Genomic DNA, 21498 nt, shown 5'->3' with positions numbered 1-21498 from the left:
AGACCTGAAGCAGCATCAGGGCATGGGATGGGCCTGGAGCAGAGGCCTACAACCAGGTCAGGGCGTGGAATGTGCCTGGAGTAGCAGCCTACAATAGAGTCAAAATCTGGAATGGGTCTGTATGACGGTCAAGGCCTGGAACGGACCTGGAACAGCATCAGATCCTGGGAATGGCTTGAGCAGGGGCCTACAACAGGGTCAGGTCCTGGAATGGGACTGGAGCAGAGGTGAAGAGCAGTGTTAGGGCCTGGAACAGGCCTGTAGCGAGGTCAGGGCCTGGGATGTGCCGGTAGCTAGGTCTGGGCCTGGAATGGGACTGGAACATGGCCCTGGAGCAGGGTCAGGGCCTACAATGGGCCTGAGGTAGTGGCCTAGAACACGTTCAGGGCCAGGAATGGGGCTAGATTATTGGTTTACAACAGGTTCAGAGCCTGGAATGGGCCCGGTGGAGGGACCTAGAAGACAGTCACAGCCTGGAATGAGCCTGTTGCAAGGTCAGGGCCTGGAACGGGCCTGGTGCAGGCTCAGGGCCTGGGATAAGAAACTCCTGCCCAGAGAACGGCTGAGTCCCCGCCCCTGGGTGTGTTTAACAGCCGGGGAGATGAGGGGCTCAGGGAGATGGTTCAGCACAGGACAGGAACGGTTGGACTCGATGGGCTCAAAGGGCTTTTCCAACTGGGTGATTGTGGGATGGATGATGGATGGATGGATGATGGATGATGGTTCCCTGCACTGTCCCCTCTCTGTCCCAGCTCCGGCCCAGCCAGAAGAGGAACCACCATCGCAGCCGGTGCTGGGGGAGCTGAGGGTGTCCCACGTGAGCCCCGACTCTGCCCAGCTGGAGTGGAGCGTCCCCGAGGGCACCTTTGACTCCTTCACGCTGCAGTACAGGGATGCCCAAGGGCAGCCCCAGGTGGTGCCCGTGGACGGTGACCTGCGCTCGGTGACCGTCCCTGGGCTGTCCCCATCGCGCCGCTACAAGTTCAACCTGTACGGGGTGTGGGGCCGGAAACGCCTGGGCCCCGTCTCCACCGACGCCGTCACAGGTGAGGTCAGCTGGGGCCAGGAGATGGCAGGAGGGGCAATGGGCTCGAGCTGGGCCAGGGCAGGGTCAGGTCAGCTAAGAGGGAAAGGTTCTTTCCTGGCAGAGTTTTGGGGCTGTGGAACAGGGGCCCGGAACTGGGTCAGGGCCTGGAATGGGACTGGAGCAGGGTCAGGGCCTGGAATGGGGCTGGAGTTGCAGCCTACAACAGTGTCAGATCCCAGGATGAGCCTGTAGCAAAGACAGAGCATACGATGAGCCTGGAGTATTGGCCTAGAACAGGGTCAGGGCCTGGAATGGGCCTGTAGCATCACTGTAGAAAAGGGTCAGTTCCTGTAAGGAGACAGCAGTAGCAGCCTACAGCAGGGTCAGGCCTGTAAGATGCCTGTAGGAAGGTCAGGGCCTGGAATGGGTCTGGAACTGACTCAGGACCTGAAGTGGGCCTGGAGTAGAAGCCTACAATAGGAAAAGATGCTGGGATGGACATGTAGCAAGGTAATGGCCTGGAATAGGCCTGGAGCAGGGACAAGGCCTTGAACAAAACTTGAACAGGAGCCTCCTGCCCAAGGAGGGGCTGAGTCCCTGCCCCTGGGTGTGTTTAAAAGCCGGGGAGATGAGGTGCTCAGGGAGATGGTTCAGCACAGGACAGGAACCGTTGGACGCAATGGGCTCAAAGGGCTTTTCCAACTGGGTGATTCTGGGATGGATGGATGGAGGATGGATGGATGGATGGATGGATGGATGGATGGATGGATGGATGGATGGATGATGGATGATGGTTCCCTGCACTGTCCCCTCTCTGTCCCAGCTCCGGCCCAGCCAGAGGAGGAACCAGCATCGCAGCCGGTGCTGGGGGAGCTGAGGGTCTCCAACGTGAGCCCCGACTCTGCCCAGCTGGAGTGGAGCGTCCCCGAGGGCACCTTTGACTCCTTCACGCTGCAGTACAGGGATGCCCAAGGGCAGCCCCAGGTGGTGCCCGTGGACGGTGACCTGCGCTCGGTGACCGTCCCTGGGCTGTCCCCATCGCGCCGCTACAAGTTCAACCTGTACGGGGTGTGGGGCCGGAAACGCCTGGGCCCCGTCTCCACCGACGCCGTCACAGGTGAGGTCAGCTGGGGCCAGGAGATGGGAGGAGGGGCAATGGGCTCGAGCTGGGCCAGGGCAGGGTCAGGTCAGATGGGAGTGAAAGGTTCTTTCCTGGAAGAGTTGTGGGGCTGTGGAACAAGGGCTGGAACTGGGTCAGGGCCAGGAATGGGCCTGTACCAAGGTCAGGGCCTGGAACAGACCTGAAGCAGCATCAGGGCATGGGATGGGCCTGGAGCAGAGGCGAAGAGCAGTGTTAGGGATTGGAACAGGCCTGTAGCGAGGTCAGGGCCTGGGATGTGCCGGTAGCTAGGTCTGGGCCTGGAATGGGACTGGAACATGGGCCTGGAGCAGCGTCAGGGCCTGGAATGTGTCTGTAGCAAGGTCAGAGCCGTGAATTGGCCTGCAGCACCGGCCTAGAAGAGGGTCAGGGCCTGGAATGGGTGAAGAACAGGGTCAAGGCATTGAACAGGAGCTTCCTGCCCAGGGAAGGGGTTGAGTCCCCGCCCCTGGGTGTGTTTAACAGCCGGGGAGATGAGGGGCTCAGGGAGATGGTTCAGCACAGGACAGGAACTGTTGGACTTGATAGGGTAAAAGGGATTTTCCAAGCGGGTGATTCTGGGATGGATGGATGGATGGATGGATGGATGGATGGATGGATGGATGGATGGATGGATGATGGTTCCCTGCACTGTCCCCTCTGTGTCCCAGCTCCAGCCCAGCCAGAGGAGGAACCAGCATCGCAGCCGGTGCTGGGGGAGCTGAGGGTCTCCCACATGAGCCCTGACTCTGCCCAGCTGGAGTGGAGCGTCCCCGAGGGCACCTTTGACTCCTTCACGCTGCAGTACAGGGATGCCCAAGGGCAGCCCCAGGTGGTGCCTGTGGACGGTGACCTGCGCTCGGTGACCGTCCCTGGGCTGTCCCCATCGCGCCGCTACAAGTTCAACCTGTACGGGGTGTGGGGCCGGAAACGCCTGGGCCCCGTCTCCACCGACGCCGTCACAGGTGAGGTCAGCTGGGGCCAGGAGATGGGAGGAGGGCCAATGGGCTTGAGCTGGGCCAGGGCAGGGTCAGGTCAGATGGGAGGGAAAGGCTCTTTCCTGGAAGAGTTGTGGGGCTGTGGAACAGGGGCCTGGAACTGGGTCAGGGACTGCAATGGGACCGGAGCAGGGTCTGGCCTTGGAACAGCCTCCGCGCCTGGAATGCGCCTGGAGCAGCAGCCTAGAACAGTGTCAGGGACAGGGACGGTCCTCGAACAGGGGCCTGGAGCAGGCTCGGGGACTGGAATGGGCCTGTAGCAAGGCAAGGGCCTGGAATGGTCCTAGAGCAGGGTCAGGGCCTACAGTGGGCCTGAAGTAGTGACCTAGAACACGGTCAGGGCCTGGATTGGGCCTAGATTATTGGTTTACAACAGGTTCAGAGCCTGGAATGGGTCTGTATCAACATTAGAGCCTGGAGCAGGGACCTAGAAGACAATCACAGCCTGGAATGAGCCTGTTGCAAGATCAGGGCCTGGAACAGGCTCTGTTGCAGGCTCAGGGCCTGGGATAAGAAACTCCTGCCCAGAGAGCAGCTGAGTCCCCACCCCTGGGTGTGTTTAACAGCTGGAGAGATGAGGGGCTCAGGGAGGTGGTTCAGCACAGGACAGGAACGGTTGGACTCGATGGGCTTAAAGGGCTTTTCCAACTGGGTGATTGTGGGATGGATGAAGGATGGATGGATGGATGGATGGATGGATGGATGGATGGATGGATGGATGGATGGATGATGGTTCCCTGCACTGACCCCTCTCTGTCCCAGCTCCAGCCCAGCCAGAGGAGGAACCAGCATCGCAGCCGGTGCTGGGGGAGCTGAGGGTCTCCCGCGTGAGCCCCGACTCTGCCCAGCTGGAGTGGAGCGTCCCCGAGGGCACCTTTGACTCCTTCACGCTGCAGTACAGGGATGCCCAAGGGCAGCCCCAGGTGGTGCCCGTGGACGGTGACCTGCGCTCGGTGACCATCCCTGGGCTGTCCCCATCGCGCCGCTACAAGTTCAACCTGTACGGGGTGTGGGGCCGGAAACGCCTGGGCCCCGTCTCCACCGACGCCGTCACAGGTGAGGTCAGCTGGGGCCAGGAGATGGGAGGAGGGGCAATGGGCTGGAGCTGGGCCAGGGCAGGGTCAGGTCAGATGGGAGGGAAAGGCTCTTTCCTGGAAGAGTTGTGGGGCTGTGGAACAGGGGCCTGGAACTGGGTCAGGGCCAGGAACGGGCCTGGATCAGGCCAGGGACGGGTATGCGCCTGTAGCAAGGTCAGGGCCTGGAACAGACCTGAAGCAGCATCAGGGCATGGGATGGGCCTGGAGCAGAGGCCTACAACCGGGTCAGGGCCTGGAATGTGCCTGGAGTAGCAGCCTACAATAGAGTCAAAATCTGGAATGGGTCTGTATAAAGGTCCAGGCCTGGAACGGACCTGGAGCAGCATCAGATCCTGGGAATGGCTTGAGCAGGGGCCTACAACAGGGTCAGGGTCTGGAATGGGACTGGAGCAGAGGCGAAGAGCAGTGTTAGGGCCTGGAACAGGCCTGTAGCGAAGTCAGGTCCTGGGATGTGCCGGTAGCTAGGTCTGGGCCTGGAATGGGACTGGAACATGGCCCTGGAGCAGGGTCAGGGCCTGGAATGTGTCTGTAGCAAGGTCAGAGCCTTGAATTGGCCTGCAGCATCGGCCTAGAAGAGGGTCAGGGCCTGGAATTGGTGAAGAACAGGGTCAAGGCGTTGAACAGGAGCTTCCTGCCCAGGGAGGGGGTTGAGTCCCCGCCCCTGGGTGTGTTTAACAGCCGGGGAGATGAGGGGCTCAGGGAGATGGTTCAGAACAGGACAGGAACTGTTGGACTTGATAGGGTAAAAGGGATTTTCCAAGCGGGTAATTCTGGGATGGAAGGATGATGGATGGATGGATGGATGGATGGATGGATGGATGGATGGATGGATGGATGATGGTTCCCTGCACTGTCCCCTCTCTGTCCCAGCTCCTGCCCAGCCAGAGGAGGAACCACCATCACAGCCGGTGCTGGGGGAGCTGAGGGTCTCCCACGTGAGCCCCGACTCTGCCCAGCTGGAGTGGAGCGTCCCCGAGGGCACCTTTGACTCCTTCACGCTGCAGTATAAAGATGCCCAAGGGCAGCCCCAGGTGGTGCCCGTGGACGGTGACCTGCGCTCGGTGACCATCCCTGGGCTGTCCCCATCGCGCCGCTACAAGTTCAACCTGTACGGGGTGTGGGGCCGGAAACGCCTGGGCCCCATCTCCACCGACGCCGTCACAGGTGAGGTCAGCTGGGGCCAGGAGATGGGAGGAGGGGCAATGGGCTCGAGCTGGGCCAGGGCAGGGTCAGGTCAGATGGGAGGGAAAGGTTCTTCCCTGGAAGAGTTATGGGGCTGTGGAACAGGGGCCTGGAACTGGGTCAGGGTCTGGAATGGGACTGGAGCAGGGTCAGGGCTTGGAATGGGCCTGGAGCAGTGTCAGTGCCTGGAATGGGACTGGAACTGGGTCAGGACATGTAGTGGGCCTGGAGTAGTGGCCTACAACAGGGTCAGATCTTCGGATGGGCCTGAATAATGGTGGCACCTGGAATGGGCCTGGAGCAGCGGCCTAGAACAGGGTCAGGGCCAGAAATGAGCCTGTAGAAATGTCAGGGCCTGCAGTGGTCCTGGAATAGTTGCTTAGAAGAGTGTCAGGGCCTGGGATGGGCCTGGAACACAGACCTGGAGAAAGATAAGAGCCTGGAACAGGCCTGGAGAAGGGTGACGGCCTGGGATGGGCCTGGATCAGGGTCCTGTTGCAGGGTCAGGGCCTGGAACAGGAGAATCCTGCCCATGGAGGGGTCTCAGTCCCTGCCCCTGGGTGTGATTAAGAGCCCGGAGATGAGGTGCTCAGGGAGATGGTTCAGCACAGGACAGGGACGGTTGGACTCGATGGGCTCAAAGGGATTTTCCAAGGTGATGATTCTGGGATGGATGGATGGATGGATGGATGGATGGATGGATGGATGGATGGATGGATGGATGATGGATGATGGTTCCCTGCACTGTCCCCTCTCTGTCCCAGCTCCGGCCCAGCCAGAGGAGGAACCACCATCGCAGCCCGTGCTGGGGGAGCTGAGGGTCTCCCACGTGAGCCCCGACTCTGCCCAGCTGGAGTGGAGCGTCCCCGAGGGCACCTTTGACTCCTTCACGCTGCAGTATAAAGATGCCCAAGGGCAGCCCCAGGTGGTGCCCGTGGACGGTGACCTGCGCTCGGTGACCGTCCCTGGGCTGTCCCCATCGCGCCGCTACAAGTTCAACCTGTACGGGGTGTGGGGCCGGAAACGCCTGGGCCCCGTCTCCACCGACGCCGTCACAGGTGAGGTCAGCTGGGGGCAGGAGATGGGAGGAGGGGCAATGGGCTCGAGCTGGGCCAGGGCAGGGTCAGGTCAGATGGGAGGGGAAGGTTCTTTCCTGGAAGAGTTGTGGGGCTGTGGAACAGGGGCTGGAACTGGGTCAGGGCCAGGAACAGGCCTGGATCAGGCCAGGGATGGGAATGCGCCTGTAGCAAGGTCAGGGCCTGGAACAGACCTGAAGCAGCATCAGGGCATGGGATGGGCCTGGAGCAGAGGCGAAGAGCAGTGTTAGGGATTGGAACAGGCCTGTAGCGAGGTCAGGGCCTGGGATGTGCCGGTAGCTAGGTCTGGGCCTGGAATGGGACTGGAAAATGGGCCTGGAGCAGCGTCAGGGCCTGGAATGTGTCTGTAGCAAGGTCAGAGCCTTGAATTGGCCTGCAGCACCGGCCTAGAAGAGGGTCAGGGCCTGGAATTGGTGAAGAACAGGGTCAAGGCATTGAACAGGAGCTTCCTGCCCAGGGAGGGGGTTGAGTCCCCGCCCCTGGGTGAGTTTAACAGCCGGGGAGATGAGGGGCTCAGGGAGATGGTTCAGCACAGGACAGGAACTGTTGGATTGATAGGGTAAAAGGGATTTTCCAAGCGGGTGATTCTGGGATGGATGGATGGATGGATGGATGGATGGATGGATGGATGGATGGATGGATGGATGGATGATGGATGATGTTTCCCTGCACTGTCCCCTCTCTGTCCCAGCTCCGGCCCAGCCAGAGGAGGAACCAGCATCGCAGCCGGTGCTGGGGGAGCTGCGGGTGTCCCACGTGAGCCCCGACTCTGCCCAGCTGGAGTGGAGCGTCCCCGAGGGCACCTTTGACTCCTTCACGCTGCAGTATAAAGATGCCCAAGGGCAGCCCCAGGTGGTGCCCGTGGACGGTGACCTGCGCTCGGTGACCGTCCCTGGGCTGTCCCCATCGCGCCGCTACAAGTTCAACCTGTACGGGGTGTGGGGCCGGAAACGCCTGGGCCCCGTCTCCACCGACGCCGTCACAGGTGAGGTCAGCTGGGGCCAGGAGATGGGAGGAGGGGCAATGGGCTCGAGCTGATCCAGGGCAGGGCCAGGTCAGATGGGGGGGAAAGGTTCTTCTCTGGAAGATCTGTGGGGCTGTGGAACAGGGGCCTGGAACTGGGTCAAGGTCTTGAACGGGACTGGAAGATTATGAGAGCCTGGAGTGGGACTGGAGAAGCAGCCCACAATGGAGTCAGTGCCTGGAATGGAATTGGAGTAGGGTCAGGGCTTGGAACAGGGTAATGACCTGGAATAGGCCTGTAGTAGCAGCCTACAACAGGATCAGGCCTGGATTGGCCTGTATGAAGGTCAGGGCCTGCAATGGGCCTGGAACTGGGTCAAGAGCTGTAGTGGGCCTGGAGTAACAGACTACAAGAGGGTCAGATCCTGGAATGGGCTTGTAGCAAGGTCGGGCCAGGAATATGCCTGGAGCAACAGGGGCCTGGAGCAGGGACAGGGCCTGGAATGGGACTGGGACAGGAGACTCCTGCCCAGGGAGGGGGCTGACTCCCCATCACTGGGTGTGTTTAACAGACAGGGAGGTGAGGTTCTCAGGGAGATGGTTCAGAACAGGACAGGAATGGTTGGACTTGATGGGCTCAAAGGGCTTTTCCAACCCACTGTCTCTGAGGCTGTGATATGGATGGATGGATGTTGGATGGATGGATGGATGGATGGATGGATGGATGGATGGATGGATGGATGGATGATGGATGATGGATGATGGTTCCCTGCACTGTCCCCTCTCTGTCCCAGCTCCAGCCCAGCCAGAGGAGGAACCAGCATCGCAGCCGGTGCTGGGGGAGCTGAGGGTGTCCCATGTGAGCCCCGACTCTGCCCAGCTGGAGTGGAGCGTCCCCGAGGGCACCTTTGACTCCTTCACGCTGCAGTACAGGGATGCCCAAGGGCAGCCCCAGGTGGTGCCCGTGGACGGTGACCTGCGCTCGGTGACCGTCCCTGGGCTGTCCCCATTGCGCCGCTACAAGTTCAACCTGTACGGGGTGTGGGGCCGGAAACGCCTGGGCCCCGTCTCCACCGACGCCGTCACAGGTGAGGTCAGCTGGGGCCAGGAGATGGGAGGAGGGGCAATGGGCTCGAGCTGGGCCAGGGCAGGGTCAGGTCAGCTAAGAGGGAAAGGTTCTTTCCTGGCAGAGTTTTGGGGCTGTGGAACAGGGGCCCGGAACTGGGTCAGGGCCTGGAATGGGACTGGAGCAGGGTCAGGGCCTGGAATGGGGCTGGAGTTGCAGCCTACAACAGTGTCAGATCCCAGGATGAGCCTGTAGCAAAGACAGAGCATACGATGAGCCTGGAGTATTGGCCTAGAACAGGGTCAGGGCCTGGAATGGGCCTGTAGCATCACTGTAGAAAAGGGTCAGTTCCTGTAAGGAGCCAGCAGTAGCAGCCTACAGCAGGGTCAGGCCTGTAAGAGGCCTGTAGGAAGGTCAGGGCCTGGAATGGGTCTGGAACTGACTCAGGACCTGAAGTGGGCCTGGAGTAGAAGCCTACAATAGGAAAAGATGCTGGGATGGACATGTAGCAAGGTAATGGCCTGGAATAGGCCTGGAGCAGGGACAAGGCCTTGAACAAAACTTGAACAGGAGCCTCCTGCCTAAGGAGGGGCTGAGTCCCTGCCCCTGGGTGTGTTTAAAAGCCGGGGAGATGAGGTGCTCAGGGAGATGGTTCAGCACAGGACAGGAACCGTTGGACGCAATGGGCTCAAAGGGCTTTTCCAACTGGGTGATTCTGGGATGGATGGATGGAGGATGGATGGATGGATGGATGGATGATGGATGGATGATGGATGATGTTTCCCTGCACTGTCCCCTCTCTGTCCCAGCTCCTGCCCAGCCAGAGGAGGAACCACCATCGCAGCCGGTGCTGGGGGAGCTGAGGGTCTCCCACGTGAGCCCCGACTCTGCCCAGCTGGAGTGGAGCGTCCCCGAGGGCACCTTTGACTCCTTCACGCTGCAGTACAGGGATGCCCAAGGGCAGCCCCAGGTGGTGCCCGTGGACGGTGACCTGCGCTCGGTGACCGTCCCTGGGCTGTCCCCATCGCACCGCTACAAGTTCAACCTGTACGGGGTGTGGGGTCGGAAACGCCTGGGCCCCGTCTCCACCGACGCCGTCACAGGTGAGGTCAGCTGGGGCCAGGAGATGGGAGGAGGGGCAATGGGCTCGAGCTGGGCCAGGGCAGGGTCAGGTCAGATGGGAGTGAAAGGTGCTTTCCTGGAAGAGTTGTGGGGCTGTGGAACAAGGGCTGGAACTGGGTCAGGGCCAGGAATGGGCCTGTACCAAGGCCAGGGCCTGGAACAGACCTGAAGCAGCATCAGGGCATGGGATGGGCCTGGAGCAGAGGCGAAGAGCAGTGTTAGGGATTGGAACAGGCCTGTAGCGAGGTCAGGGCCTGGGATGTGCCGGTAGCTAGGTCTGGGCCTGGAATGGGACTGGAACATGGGCCTGGAGCAGGGTCAGGGCCTGGAATGTGTCTGTAGCAAGGTCAGAGCCGTGAATTGGCCTGCAGCACCGGCCTAGAAGAGGGTCAGGGCCTGGAATGGGTGAAGAACAGGGTCAAGGCATTGAACAGGAGCTTCCTGCCCAGGGAGGGGGTTGAGTCCCCGCCCCTGGGTGTGTTTAACAGCCGGGGAGATGAGGGGCTCAGGGAGATGGTTCAGCACAGGACAGGAACCGTTGGACGCAATGGGCTCAAAGGGCTTTTCCAACTGGGTGATTCTGGGATGGATGGATGGATGGATGGATGGATGGATGGATGGATGGATGGATGGATGGATGGATGATGTTTCCCTGCACTGTCCCCTCTCTCTTCCAGCTCCGGCCCAGCCAGAGGAGGAACCACCATCGCAGCCGGTGCTGGGGGAGCTGCGGGTGTCCCACGTGAGCCCCGACTCTGCCCAGCTGGAGTGGAGCGTCCCCGAGGGCACCTTTGACTCCTTCACGCTGCAGTACAAGGATGCCCAAGGGCAGCCCCAGGTGGTGCCCGTGGACGGTGACCTGCGCTCGGTGACCGTCCCTGGGCTGTCCCCATCGCGCCGCTACAAGTTCAACCTGTACGGGGTGTGGGGCCGGAAACGCCTGGGCCCCGTCTCCACCGACGCTGTCACAGGTGAGGTCAGCTGGGGCCAGGAGATGGGAGGAGGGGCAATGGGCTCGAGCTGATCCAGGACAGGGCCAGGTCAGATGGGAGGGAAAGGTTCTTCTCTGGAAGATCTGTGGGGCTGTGGAACAGGGACCTGGAACTGGGTCAAGGTCTTGAACGGGACTGGAAGATTATGAGAGCCTGGAGTGGGACTGGAGAAGCAGCCCACAATGGAGTCAGTGCCTGGAATGGAATTGGAGTAGGGTCAGGGCTTGGAACAGGGTAATGACCTGGAATAGGCCTGTAGTAGCAGCCTACAACAGGATCAGGCCTGGATTGGCCTGTATGAAGGTCAGGGCCTGCAATGGGCCTGGAACTGGGTCAAGAGCTGTAGTGGGCCTGGAGTAACAGACTACAAGAGGGTCAGATCCTGGAATGGGCTTGTAGCAAGGTCGGGCCAGGAATATGCCTGGAGCAACAGGGGCCTGGAGCAGGGACAGGGCCTGGAATGGGACTGGGACAGGAGACTCCTGCCCAGGGAGGGGGCTGACTCCCCATCACTGGGTGTGTTTAACAGACAGGGAGGTGAGGTTCTCAGGGAGATGGTTCAGAACAGAACAGGAATGGTTGGACTTGATGGGCTCAAAGGGCTTTTCCAACCCACTGTCTCTGAGGCTGTGATATGGATGGATGGATGTTGGATGGATGGATGGATGGATGGATGGATGATGGATGATGGATGATGGTTCCCTGCACTGTCCCCTCTCTGTCCCAGCTCCAGCCCAGCCAGAGGAGGAACCAGCATCGCAGCCGGTGCTGGGGGAGCTGAGGGTGTCCCACGTGAGCCCCGACTCTGCCCAGCTGGAGTGGAGCGTCCCCGAGGGCACCTTTGACTCCTTCACGCTGCAGTACAGGGATGCCCAAGGGCAGCCCCAGGTGGTGCCCGTGGACGGTGACCTGCATTCGGTGACTGTCCCTGGGCTGTCCCCATCGCGCCGCTACAAGTTCAACCTGTACGGGGTGTGGGGCCGGAAACGCCTGGGCCCCGTCTCCACCGACGCCGTCACAGGTGAGGTCAGCTGGGGCCAGGAGATGGCAGGAGGGGCAATGGGCTCGAGCTGGGCCAGGGCAGGGTCAGGTCAGCTAAGAGGGAAAGGTTCTTTCCTGGCAGAGTTTTGGGGCTGTGGAACAGGGGCCCGGAACTGGGTCAGGGCCTGGAATGGGACTGGAGCAGGGTCAGGGCCTGGAATGGGGCTGGAGTTGCAGCCTACAACAGTGTCAGATCCCAGGATGAGCCTGTAGCAAAGACAGAGCATACGATGAGCCTGGAGTATTGGCCTAGAACAGGGTCAGGGCCTGGAATGGGCCTGTAGCATCACTGTAGAAAAGGGTCAGTTCCTGTAAGGAGCCAGCAGTAGCAGCCTACAGCAGGGTCAGGCCTGTAAGAGGCCTGTAGGAAGGTCAGGGCCTGGAATGGGTCTGGAACTGACTCAGGACCTGAAGTGGGCCTGGAGTAGAAGCCTACAATAGGAAAAGATGCTGGGATGGACATGTAGCAAGGTAATGGCCTGGAATAGGCCTGGAGCAGGGACAAGGCCTTGAACAAAACTTGAACAGGAGCCTCCTGCCCAAGGAGGGGCTGAGTCCCTGCCCCTGGGTGTGTTTAAAAGCCGGGGAGATGAGGTGCTCAGGGAGATGGTTCAGCACAGGACAGGAACCGTTGGACGCAATGGGCTCAAAGGGCTTTTCCAACTGGGTGATTCTGGGATGGATGGATGGAGGATGGATGGATGGATGGATGGATGGATGGATGGATGGATGGATGGATGGATGGATGATGGATGATGGTTCCCTGCACTGTCCCCTCTCTGTCCCAGCTCCGGCCCAGCCAGAGGAGGAACCAGCATCGCAGCCGGTGCTGGGGGAGCTGAGGGTGTCCCACGTGAGCCCCGACTCTGCCCAGCTGGAGTGGAGCGTCCCCGAGGGCACCTTTGACTCCTTCACGCTGCAGTACAGGGATGCCCAAGGGCAGCCCCAGGTGGTGCCCGTGGACGGTGACCTGCGCTCGGTGACCGTCCCTGGGCTGTCCCCATCGCGCCGCTACAAGTTCAACCTGTACGGGGTGTGGGGCCGGAAACGCCTGGGCCCCGTCTCCACCGACGCCGTCACAGGTGAGGTCAGCTGGGGCCAGGAGATGGGAGGAGGGGCAATGGGCTCGAGCTGGGCCAGGGCAGGGTCAGGTCAGATGGGAGTGAAAGGTGCTTTCCTGGAAGAGTTGTGGGGCTGTGGAACAAGGGCTGGAACTGGGTCAGGGCCAGGAATGGGCCTGTACCAAGGTCAGGGCCTGGAACAGACCTGAAGCAGCATCAGGGCATGGGATGGGCCTGGAGCAGAGGCGAAGAGCAGTGTTAGGGATTGGAACAGGCCTGTAGCGAGGTCAGGGCCTGGGATGTGCCGGTAGCTAGGTCTGGGCCTGGAATGGGACTGGAACATGGGCCTGGAGCAGGGTCAGGGCCTGGAATGTGTCTGTAGCAAGGTCAGAGCCGTGAATTGGCCTGCAGCACCGGCCTAGAAGAGGGTCAGGGCCTGGAATTGGTGAAGAACAGGGTCAAGGCGTTGAACAGGAGCTTCCTGCCCAGGGAAAGGGGTTGAGTCCCCGCCCCTGGGTGTGTTTAACAGCCGGGGAGATGAGGGGCTCAGGGAGATGGTTCAGCACAGGACAGGAACCGTTGGACGCAATGGGCTCAAAGGGCTTTTCCAACTGGGTGATTCTGGGATGGATGGATGGATGGATGGATGGATGGATGGATGGATGGATGGATGGATGGATGGATGGATGATGTTTCCCTGCACTGTCCCCTCTCTGTCCCAGCTCCGGCCCAGCCAGAGGAGGAACCAGCATTGCAGCCGGTGCTGGGGGAGCTGAGGGTGTCCCACGTGAGCCCCGACTCTGCCCAGCTGGAGTGGAGCGTCCCCGAGGGCACCTTTGACTCCTTCACGCTGCAGTACAGGGATGCCCAAGGGCAGCCCCAGGTGGTGCCCGTGGACGGTGACCTGCGCTCGGTGACCGTCCCTGGGCTGTCCCCATCGCGCCGCTACAAGTTCAACCTGTACGGGGTGTGGGGCCGGAAACGCCTGGGCCCCGTCTCCACCGACGCCGTCACAGGTGAGGTCAGCTGGGGCCAGGAGATGGGAGGAGGGGCAGTGGGCACGAGCTGGGCCAGGGCAGGGTCAGATCAGATGGGAGGGAAAGGTTCTTCCCTGGCAGAGTTGTGGGGCTGTGGAACAGGGGTCAGGGCCTGGAATGGGACTGGAGTAGCAGCCCACAAAAGCGTCAGAGCCTAGGATGAGACTGTAGCAAGGCCATGGCCTGCAATGGGCCTGAAGCTTTGGCCTAGAACAGGGTCAGGGCCTGGGATCATTCTAGTTCAAGGTCAGGGTCTGGAATGTGCCTGGACCTGCGGACTAGAACAGCGTCAGGCCTGGAATGGGCCTGTAGCAAGGTCAGGGCCTAGAACGGTCAAGAAACAGGGACCTGGATCAGAGTCAGGGCCTGGAATAGGCATTTAGCAAGGTCAAGGCCTGGAATGGGCCTGGAGCCGTGGCCTACAACAGAGTCAAGGCTTGGAATAAGCCTTTGGCAGGGTCAAGGCATGGGATGGGCCCTAAAAAGGGTCCTAGAGTATGGTCAGGGCCTGGAAGCAGAGAATCCTGCCCAGGGAGGGGGCTGAGTCCCCACACCTGGGAGTGTTTAACAGCCGGGGAGATGATGGGCTCAGGGAGATGGTTCAGCACAGGACAAGAACTGTTGGACTCGATGGGCTCAAAGGGCTTTCCCAACCGTGTGACTCTGATAATGTGATAAGGATGGATGGATGGATGGATGAAGGATGGATGGATGGATGGATGGATGGATGGATGGATGGATGGATGGATGGATGATGGATGACGGTTCCCTGCACTGTCCCCTCTCTGTCCCAGCTCCAGCCCAGCCAGAGGAGGAACCAGCATCGCAGCCGGTGCTGGGGGAGCTGAGGGTCTCCCACGTGAGCCCCGACTCTGCCCAGCTGGAGTGGAGCGTCCCCGAGGGCACCTTTGACTCCTTCACGCTGCAGTACAGGGATGCCCAAGGGCAGCCCCAGGTGGTGCCCGTGGATGGTGACCTGCGCTCGGTGACCGTCCCTGGGCTGTCCCCATCGCGCCGCTACAAGTTCAACCTGTACGGGGTGTGGGGCCGGAAACGCCTGGGCCCCGTCTCCACCGACGCCGTCACAGGTGAGGTCAGCTGGGGCCAGGAGATGGGAGGAGGGGCAGTGGGCACGAGCTGGGCCAGGGCAGGGTCAGATCAGATGGGAGGGAAAGGTTCTTCCCTGGAAGAGTTGTGGGGCTGTGGAACAGGGGCCTGGAACTGGGTCAGGGCCTGGAATGGGACCGGAGCAGGGTCAGGCCTTGGAACAGGCTCCACACCTGGAATGCGCCTGGAGCAGCAGCCTAGAACAGTGTCAGGGACAGGGACGGGCCTCGAACAGGGGCCTGGAGCAGGCTCAGGGACTGGAATGGGCCTGTATTAAGGCAAGGGCCTGGAATGGTCCTAGAGCAGGGTCAGGGCCTACAGTGGGCCTGAGGTAGTGGCCTAGAACACGGTCAGGGCCTGGAATGGGCCTAGATTATTGGTTTACAACATTTTCAGTGCCTGGAATGGGTCTGTATCAACATTAGAGCCTGGAATGGGCCCGGAGCAGGGACCTAGAAGACAATCACAGCCTGGAATGAGCCTGTTGCAAGATCAGGGCCTGGAACAGGCTCTATTGCAGGCTCAGGGCCTGGGATAAGAAACTCCTGCCCAGAGAGCGGCTGAGTCCCCGCCCCTGGGTGTGTTTAATGGCTGGGGAGATGAGGGGCTCAGGGAGATGGTTCAGCACAGGACAGGAACGGTTGGACTCGATGGACTCAAAGGGCTTTTCCAACCCAGTGTCTCTGACTCTGTGATATGGATGGATGGATGGATGGATGGATGGATGGATGGATGGAGGATGGATGATGGATGGATGGATGGATGGATGGATGGATGGATGGATGGATGGATGATGGATGATGGTTCCCTGCACTGTCCCCTCTCTGTCCCAGCTCCTGCCCAGCCAGAGGAGGAACCACCATCGCAGCCGGTGCTGGGGGAGCTGAGGGTGTCCCACATGAGCCCCGACTCTGCCCAGCTGGAGTGGAGCGTCCCCGAGGGCACCTTTGACTCCTTCACGCTGCAGTACAGGGATGCCCAAGGGCAGCCCCAGGTGGTGCCCGTGGACGGTGACCTGCGCTCGGTGACCGTCCCTGGGCTGTCCCCATCGCGCCGCTACAAGTTCAACCTGTATGGGGTGTGGGGCCGGAAACGCCTGGGCCCCGTCTCCACCGACGCCGTCACAGGTGAGGTCAGCTGGGGCCAGGAGATGGGAGGAGGGGCAATGGGCTCGAGCTGGGCCAGGGCAGGGACAGGTCAGATGGGAGGGAATGGTTCTTCCCTGGAAGAATTGTGGGGATGGGGAACAGGGGCCTGGAAGAGTGTCAGGGCTTGGAATGGCATGGAGCAGCGGCCTAGAACAGGGTCAGGGCTTGGGCTTGGCCTGGAACAGGGGCCTGGAGACAGGTCAGGCACTGGGATGGGGGCCTAGAATTGGATAAGAGACATGGAAAAAGCAACTCCTGCCCAGAGAGGGGCTGAGTCCCCACCCCTGGCTGTGTTTAACAGCCGGGGAGATAAGGGGCTCAGGGAGATGATTCAGCACAGGACAGGAACTGTTGGACTCGATGGGCTCAAAGGGCATTTCAACTGGGTGATTGTTGGATGGATGATGGATGGATGGATGGATGGATGGATGGATGGATGGATGGATGGATGGAATGACGGATGGATGGATCCATGATGGATGATGGATGGATGATGGATGGATGGATGGATGGATGGATGGATGGATGGATGGATGGATGGATGGATGGATGGATGGATGGATGGATGATGGTTCCCTGCACTGTCCCTGCTCTGTCCCAGCTCCAGCCCAGCCAGAGGAGGAACCAGCATCGCAGCCGGTGCTGGGGGAGCTGAGGGTGTCCCACGTGAGCCCCGACTCTGCCCAGCTGGAGTGGAGCGTCCCCGAGGGCACCTTTGACTCCTTCACGCTGCAGTACAGGGATGCCCAAGGGCAGCCCCAGGTGGTGCCCGTGGATGGTGACCTGCGCTCGGTGACCGTCCCTGGGCTGTCCCCATCGCGCCGCTACAAGTTCAACCTGTACGGGGTGTGGGGCCGGAAACGCCTGGGCCCCGTCTCCACCGACGCCGTCACAGGTGAGGTCAGCTGGGGACAGGAGATGAGAGGAGGGCCAATGGGCTCGAGCTGGACCAGGGCAGGGTCAGGTCAGATGGGAGGGAATGGTTCTTCCCTGGAAGAGTTGTGGGGATGGGGAACAGGGGCCTGGAAGAGTGTCAGGGCTTGTAATGGCCTGGAGCAGCGGCCTAGAACAGGGTCAGGGCTTGGGCTCGGCCTGGAACAGGGGCCTGGAGACAGGTCAGGGACTGCGATGGGGGCCTAGAATTGGATAAGAGACATGGAAAAAGCAACTCCTGCCCAGGGAGGGGCTGAGTCCCCACCCCTGGCTGTGTTTAACATCCGGAGAGATAAGGGGCTCAAGGAGATGATTCAGCACAGGACAGGAACGGTTGGACTCGATGGGCTCAAACGGCTTTTCCAATCATGGGACTCTCATTCTGTGATGGAGGATGGATGGATGGATGGATGGATGGATGGATGGATGGATGGATGGATGGAATGACGGATGGATGGATCCATGATGGATGATGGATGGATGATGGATGGATGGATGATGGATGGATGGATGGATGGATGGATGGATGGATGGATGGATGGATGGATGGATGATGGTTCCCTGCACTGTCCCTGCTCTGTCCCAGCTCCAGCCCAGCCAGAGGAGGAACCAGCATCGCAGCCGGTGCTGGGGGAGCTGAGGGTGTCCCACGTGAGCCCCGACTCTGCCCAGCTGGAGTGGAGCGTCCCCGAGGGCACCTTTGACTCCTTCACGCTGCAGTACAGGGATGCCCAAGGGCAGCCCCAGGTGGTGCCCGTGGATGGTGACCTGCGCTCGGTGACCGTCCCTGGGCTGTCCCCATCGCGCCGCTACAAGTTCAACCTGTACGGGGTGTGGGGCCGGAAACGCCTGGGCCCCGTCTCCACCGACGCCGTCACAGGTGAGGTCAGCTGGGGCCAGGAGACGGGAGGAGGAGCAATGAGCTCGAGCTGGGCCAGGGCAGGACCAGGTCAGCTGGGAGGGAAAGGTTCTTCCCTGGAAGAGTTGTGGGGCTGTGGAACAGGGGCTGGAACTGGGTCAGGGTCTGGAATGGGACTGGAGCAGGGTCAGGGCTTGGAACAGGGGCCTGGAGCAGTGTCAGTGCCTGGAATGGGACTGGAACTGGGTCAGGACATGTAGTGGGCCTGGAGTAGTGGCCTACAACAGGGTCAGATCTTCGGATGGGCCTGAATAATGGTCGCACCTGGAATGGGCCTGGAGCAGCGGCCTACAACAGGGTCAGGGCCAGGAATGAGCCTGTAGAAATGTCAGGGCCTGCAGTGGGCCTGGAATAGTTGCTTAGAAGAGTGTCCGGGCCTGGGATGGGGCTGGAACACAGACCTGGAGAAAGATAAGAGCCTGGAACAGGCCTGGAGAAGGGTGACGGCCTGGGATGGGCCTGGATCAGGGTCCTGTTGCAGGGTCAGGGCCTGGAACAGGAGAATCCTGCCCATGGAGGGGTCTCAGTCCCTGCCCCTGGGTGTGGTTAAGAGCCCGGAGATGAGGTGCTCAGGGAGATGGTTCAGCACAGGACAGGAACTGTTGGACTCGATGGGCTCAAAGGGCTTTTCCAAGCAGGTGATTCTGGGATGGAGGATGGATGGATGGATGGATGGATGGATGGATGGATGGATGGATGGATGATGGATGATGGTTCCCTGCACTGTCCCCTCTCTGTCCCAGCTCCTGCCCAGCCAGAGGAGGAACCACCATCGCAGCCGGTGCTGGGGGAGCTGAGGGTGTCCCACGTGAGCCCCGACTCTGCCCAGCTGGAGTGGAGCGTCCCCGAGGGCACCTTTGACTCCTTCACGCTGCAGTACAGGGATGCCCAAGGGCAGCCCCAGGTGGTGCCCGTGGACGGTGACCTGCGCTCGGTGACCGTCCCTGGGCTGTCCCCATCGCGCCGCTACAAGTTCAACCTGTACGGGGTGTGGGGCCGGAAACGCCTGGGCCCCGTCTCCACCGACGCCGTCACAGGTGAGGTCAGCTGGGGCCAGGAGATGGGAGGAAGGGCAATGGGCTCGAGCTGGGCCAAGGTAGGGTCAAGTCAGATGGGAGGGGAAGGTTCTTCCCTGGAAGAATTGTGGGGCTGTGGAACAGGGGCCTGTAACTGGGTCAGGGTCTGGAATGGTACTGGAGCAGGGTCAGGGCTTGGAGCAGGGTCAGGGCTTGTAATGAGCCTGGAACGGTGACCTACAGCAGAGTCAGGACCTGGAATGGTCCTGTAGCAAGGTCAGTGCCTGGAATGGTCCTAGAGTAGCGGTCTACAACCAGGTCAGAGCCTGGAACTGACCTGGAGCAACATCAGAGCCTGGAATGATCCTGGAATAGGGGCCTAGCAGATATTCACTGCATGGAACGGGCCTGTACCAAATTCATGGCCTGCAATGGAGCTGGAGCAGTGGCCTAGAACATGGTCAGGGCCTGGGAGGGGCCTGTATCAGGGGCCTGGAGCATGGACATGGCCTGCATTGGGCCTGTAGCTCGGTCAGGGCCTGGGATGGAGGTCTAGAATTGCATCAGGGTCTGGAACAGGAGCCTCCTGCCCAGGGAGGGGCGGAGTCCCTGCCCCTGGGTGTGTTTAACACCTGGGGAGATGAGGGGCTCAGGGAGATGGTTCAACACAGGACAGGAAGTGTTGGACTTGATGGGCTCAAAGGGCTTTTCCAAGGTGATGATTCTGGGATGGATGGATGAATGGATGAATGGATGGATGGATGGATGGATGGATGGATGGATGGATGGATGGATGGATGGATGGATGGATGATGGTTCCCTGCACTGTCCCCTCTCTGTCCCAGCTCCGGCCCAGCCAGAGGAGGAACCACCATCGCAGCCCGTGCTGGGGGAGCTGAGGGTCTCCCACGTGAGCCCCGACTCTGCCCAGCTGGAGTGGAGCGTCCCCGAGGGCACCTTTGACTCCTTCACGCTGCAGTATAAAGATGCCCAAGGGCAGCCCCAGGTGGTGCCCGTGGACGGTGACCTGCGCTCGGTGACCGTCCCTGGGCTGTCCCCATCGCGCCGCTACAAGTTCAACCTGTACGGGGTGTGGGGCCGGAAACGCCTGGGCCCCGTCTCCACCGACGCCGTCACAGGTGAGGTCAGCTGGGGCCAGGAGATGGGAGGAGGGCCAATGGGCTCAAGCTGGGCCAGGGCAGGGTCAGGTCAGATGGGAGGGAATGGTTCTTCCCTGGAAGAATTGTGGGGCTGTGGAACAGGGGCCTGGAAGAGTGTCAGGGCTTGGAATGGCCTGGAGCAGCGGCCTAGAACAGGGTCAGGGCTTGGGCTCGGCCTGGAACAGGGGCCTGGAGACAGGTCAGGGCCTGGGATGGGGGCCTAGAATTGGATAAGAGACATGGAAAAAGCAACTCCTGCCCAGGGAGGGGCTGAGTCCCCACCCCTGGGTGTGTTTAACATCCGGAGAGATAAGGGGCTCAGGGAGATGATTCAGCACAGGACAGGAACTGTTGGACTCGATGGGCTCAAAGGGCATTTCAACTGGGGGATGGATGGATGGATGGATGGATGGATGGATGGATGGATGGATGGATGGAATGAATGACGGATGGATGGATCCATGATGGATGATGGATGGATGATGGATGGATGATGGATGGATGATGGATGGATGGATGGATGGATGGATGGATGGATGGATGATGGATGGATGATGGTTCCCTGCACTGTCCCCTCTCTGTCCCAGCTCCTGCCCAGCCAGAGGAGGAACCACCATCGCAGCCAGTGCTGGGGGAGCTGAGGGTCTCCCACGTGAGCCCCGACTCTGCCCAGCTGGAGTGGAGCGTCCCCGAGGGCACCTTTGACTCCTTCACGCTGCAGTACAGGGATGCCCAAGGGCAGCCCCAGGTGGTGCCCGTGGACGGTGACCTGCGCTCGGTGACCGTCCCTGGGCTGTCCCCATCGCGCCGCTACAAGTTCAACCTGTACGGGGTGTGGGGCCGGAAACGCCTGGGCCCCGTCTCCACCGACGCCGTCACAGGTGAGGTCAGCTGGGGCCAGGAGATGGGAGGAGGGGCAATGGGCTCGAGCTGATCCAGGGCAGGGTCAGGTCAGATGGGAGGGGAAAGTTCTTCCCTGGCAGAGTTGTGGGGCTGTGGAACAGGAGCCTGGAGCCGGGTCAGGGCCTCGAATGGGCCTAGAGCAGGGCCAGGACTTGCAGAAAGGTCAGGGCTTGGATCGGGGTCATGGCCTGGAATGGGCCTAGAGTAGCACAACAGACCAGGGTCAGGGCCTGGAATGGGCATGGAACAGGAGCCTGGATCAGAGTCAGGGCCAGGAACAGGCCTGCAGCAAGGTCCTGCCTCAGGGTCAGGGCCTGGAGCAAGTTCAGGGCCTGGAATGGGCCTGGAGAAGCAGCCTAGAATAGGGTCAGGACTGGAATGATCCTTGAGTAATGGTCTAGAATGGGGTCAGGGCCTGGAATAATCCTTCAGTAGTGGTCTAGAATGGGGTCACGGCCTGGAATGTGCCTGTAACAAGGGTAGGGACTGGA

At 60.7% G+C, this 21498-nt stretch overlaps 1 protein-coding gene across 1 annotated transcript in view; it reads left to right on the top strand.

The window, feature by feature from the left end:
* Window positions 1-21498, top strand: part of TNXB (tenascin XB) — a gene marked incomplete at both ends in the record, with an annotated part of 45145 nt that overhangs the window by 14524 nt on the left and 9123 nt on the right. The window contains 20 exons of the mRNA XM_084277551.1: window positions 753-1046; window positions 1851-2144; window positions 2837-3130; window positions 3926-4219; window positions 5131-5424; window positions 6207-6500; window positions 7231-7524; window positions 8297-8590; window positions 9378-9671; window positions 10368-10661; window positions 11410-11703; window positions 12512-12805; window positions 13507-13800; window positions 14616-14909; window positions 15762-16055; window positions 16678-16971; window positions 17596-17889; window positions 18672-18965; window positions 19790-20083; window positions 20692-20985. Coding sequence (XP_084133677.1) covers window positions 753-1046; window positions 1851-2144; window positions 2837-3130; window positions 3926-4219; window positions 5131-5424; window positions 6207-6500; window positions 7231-7524; window positions 8297-8590; window positions 9378-9671; window positions 10368-10661; window positions 11410-11703; window positions 12512-12805; window positions 13507-13800; window positions 14616-14909; window positions 15762-16055; window positions 16678-16971; window positions 17596-17889; window positions 18672-18965; window positions 19790-20083; window positions 20692-20985 — 5880 coding nt within the window. The remainder of the gene's footprint in view (window positions 1-752; window positions 1047-1850; window positions 2145-2836; window positions 3131-3925; window positions 4220-5130; window positions 5425-6206; window positions 6501-7230; window positions 7525-8296; window positions 8591-9377; window positions 9672-10367; window positions 10662-11409; window positions 11704-12511; window positions 12806-13506; window positions 13801-14615; window positions 14910-15761; window positions 16056-16677; window positions 16972-17595; window positions 17890-18671; window positions 18966-19789; window positions 20084-20691; window positions 20986-21498) is intronic.

The sequence above is a fragment of the Gallinula chloropus genome, assembly GCF_964237585.1.
Source record: "Gallinula chloropus genome assembly, chromosome: 32".
Classification (NCBI taxonomy): domain Eukaryota; kingdom Metazoa; phylum Chordata; class Aves; order Gruiformes; family Rallidae; genus Gallinula; species Gallinula chloropus.
The sequence above is the reverse complement of the archived record's forward strand: the minus strand, read 5'-3'. Positions and strand labels throughout refer to the sequence as shown.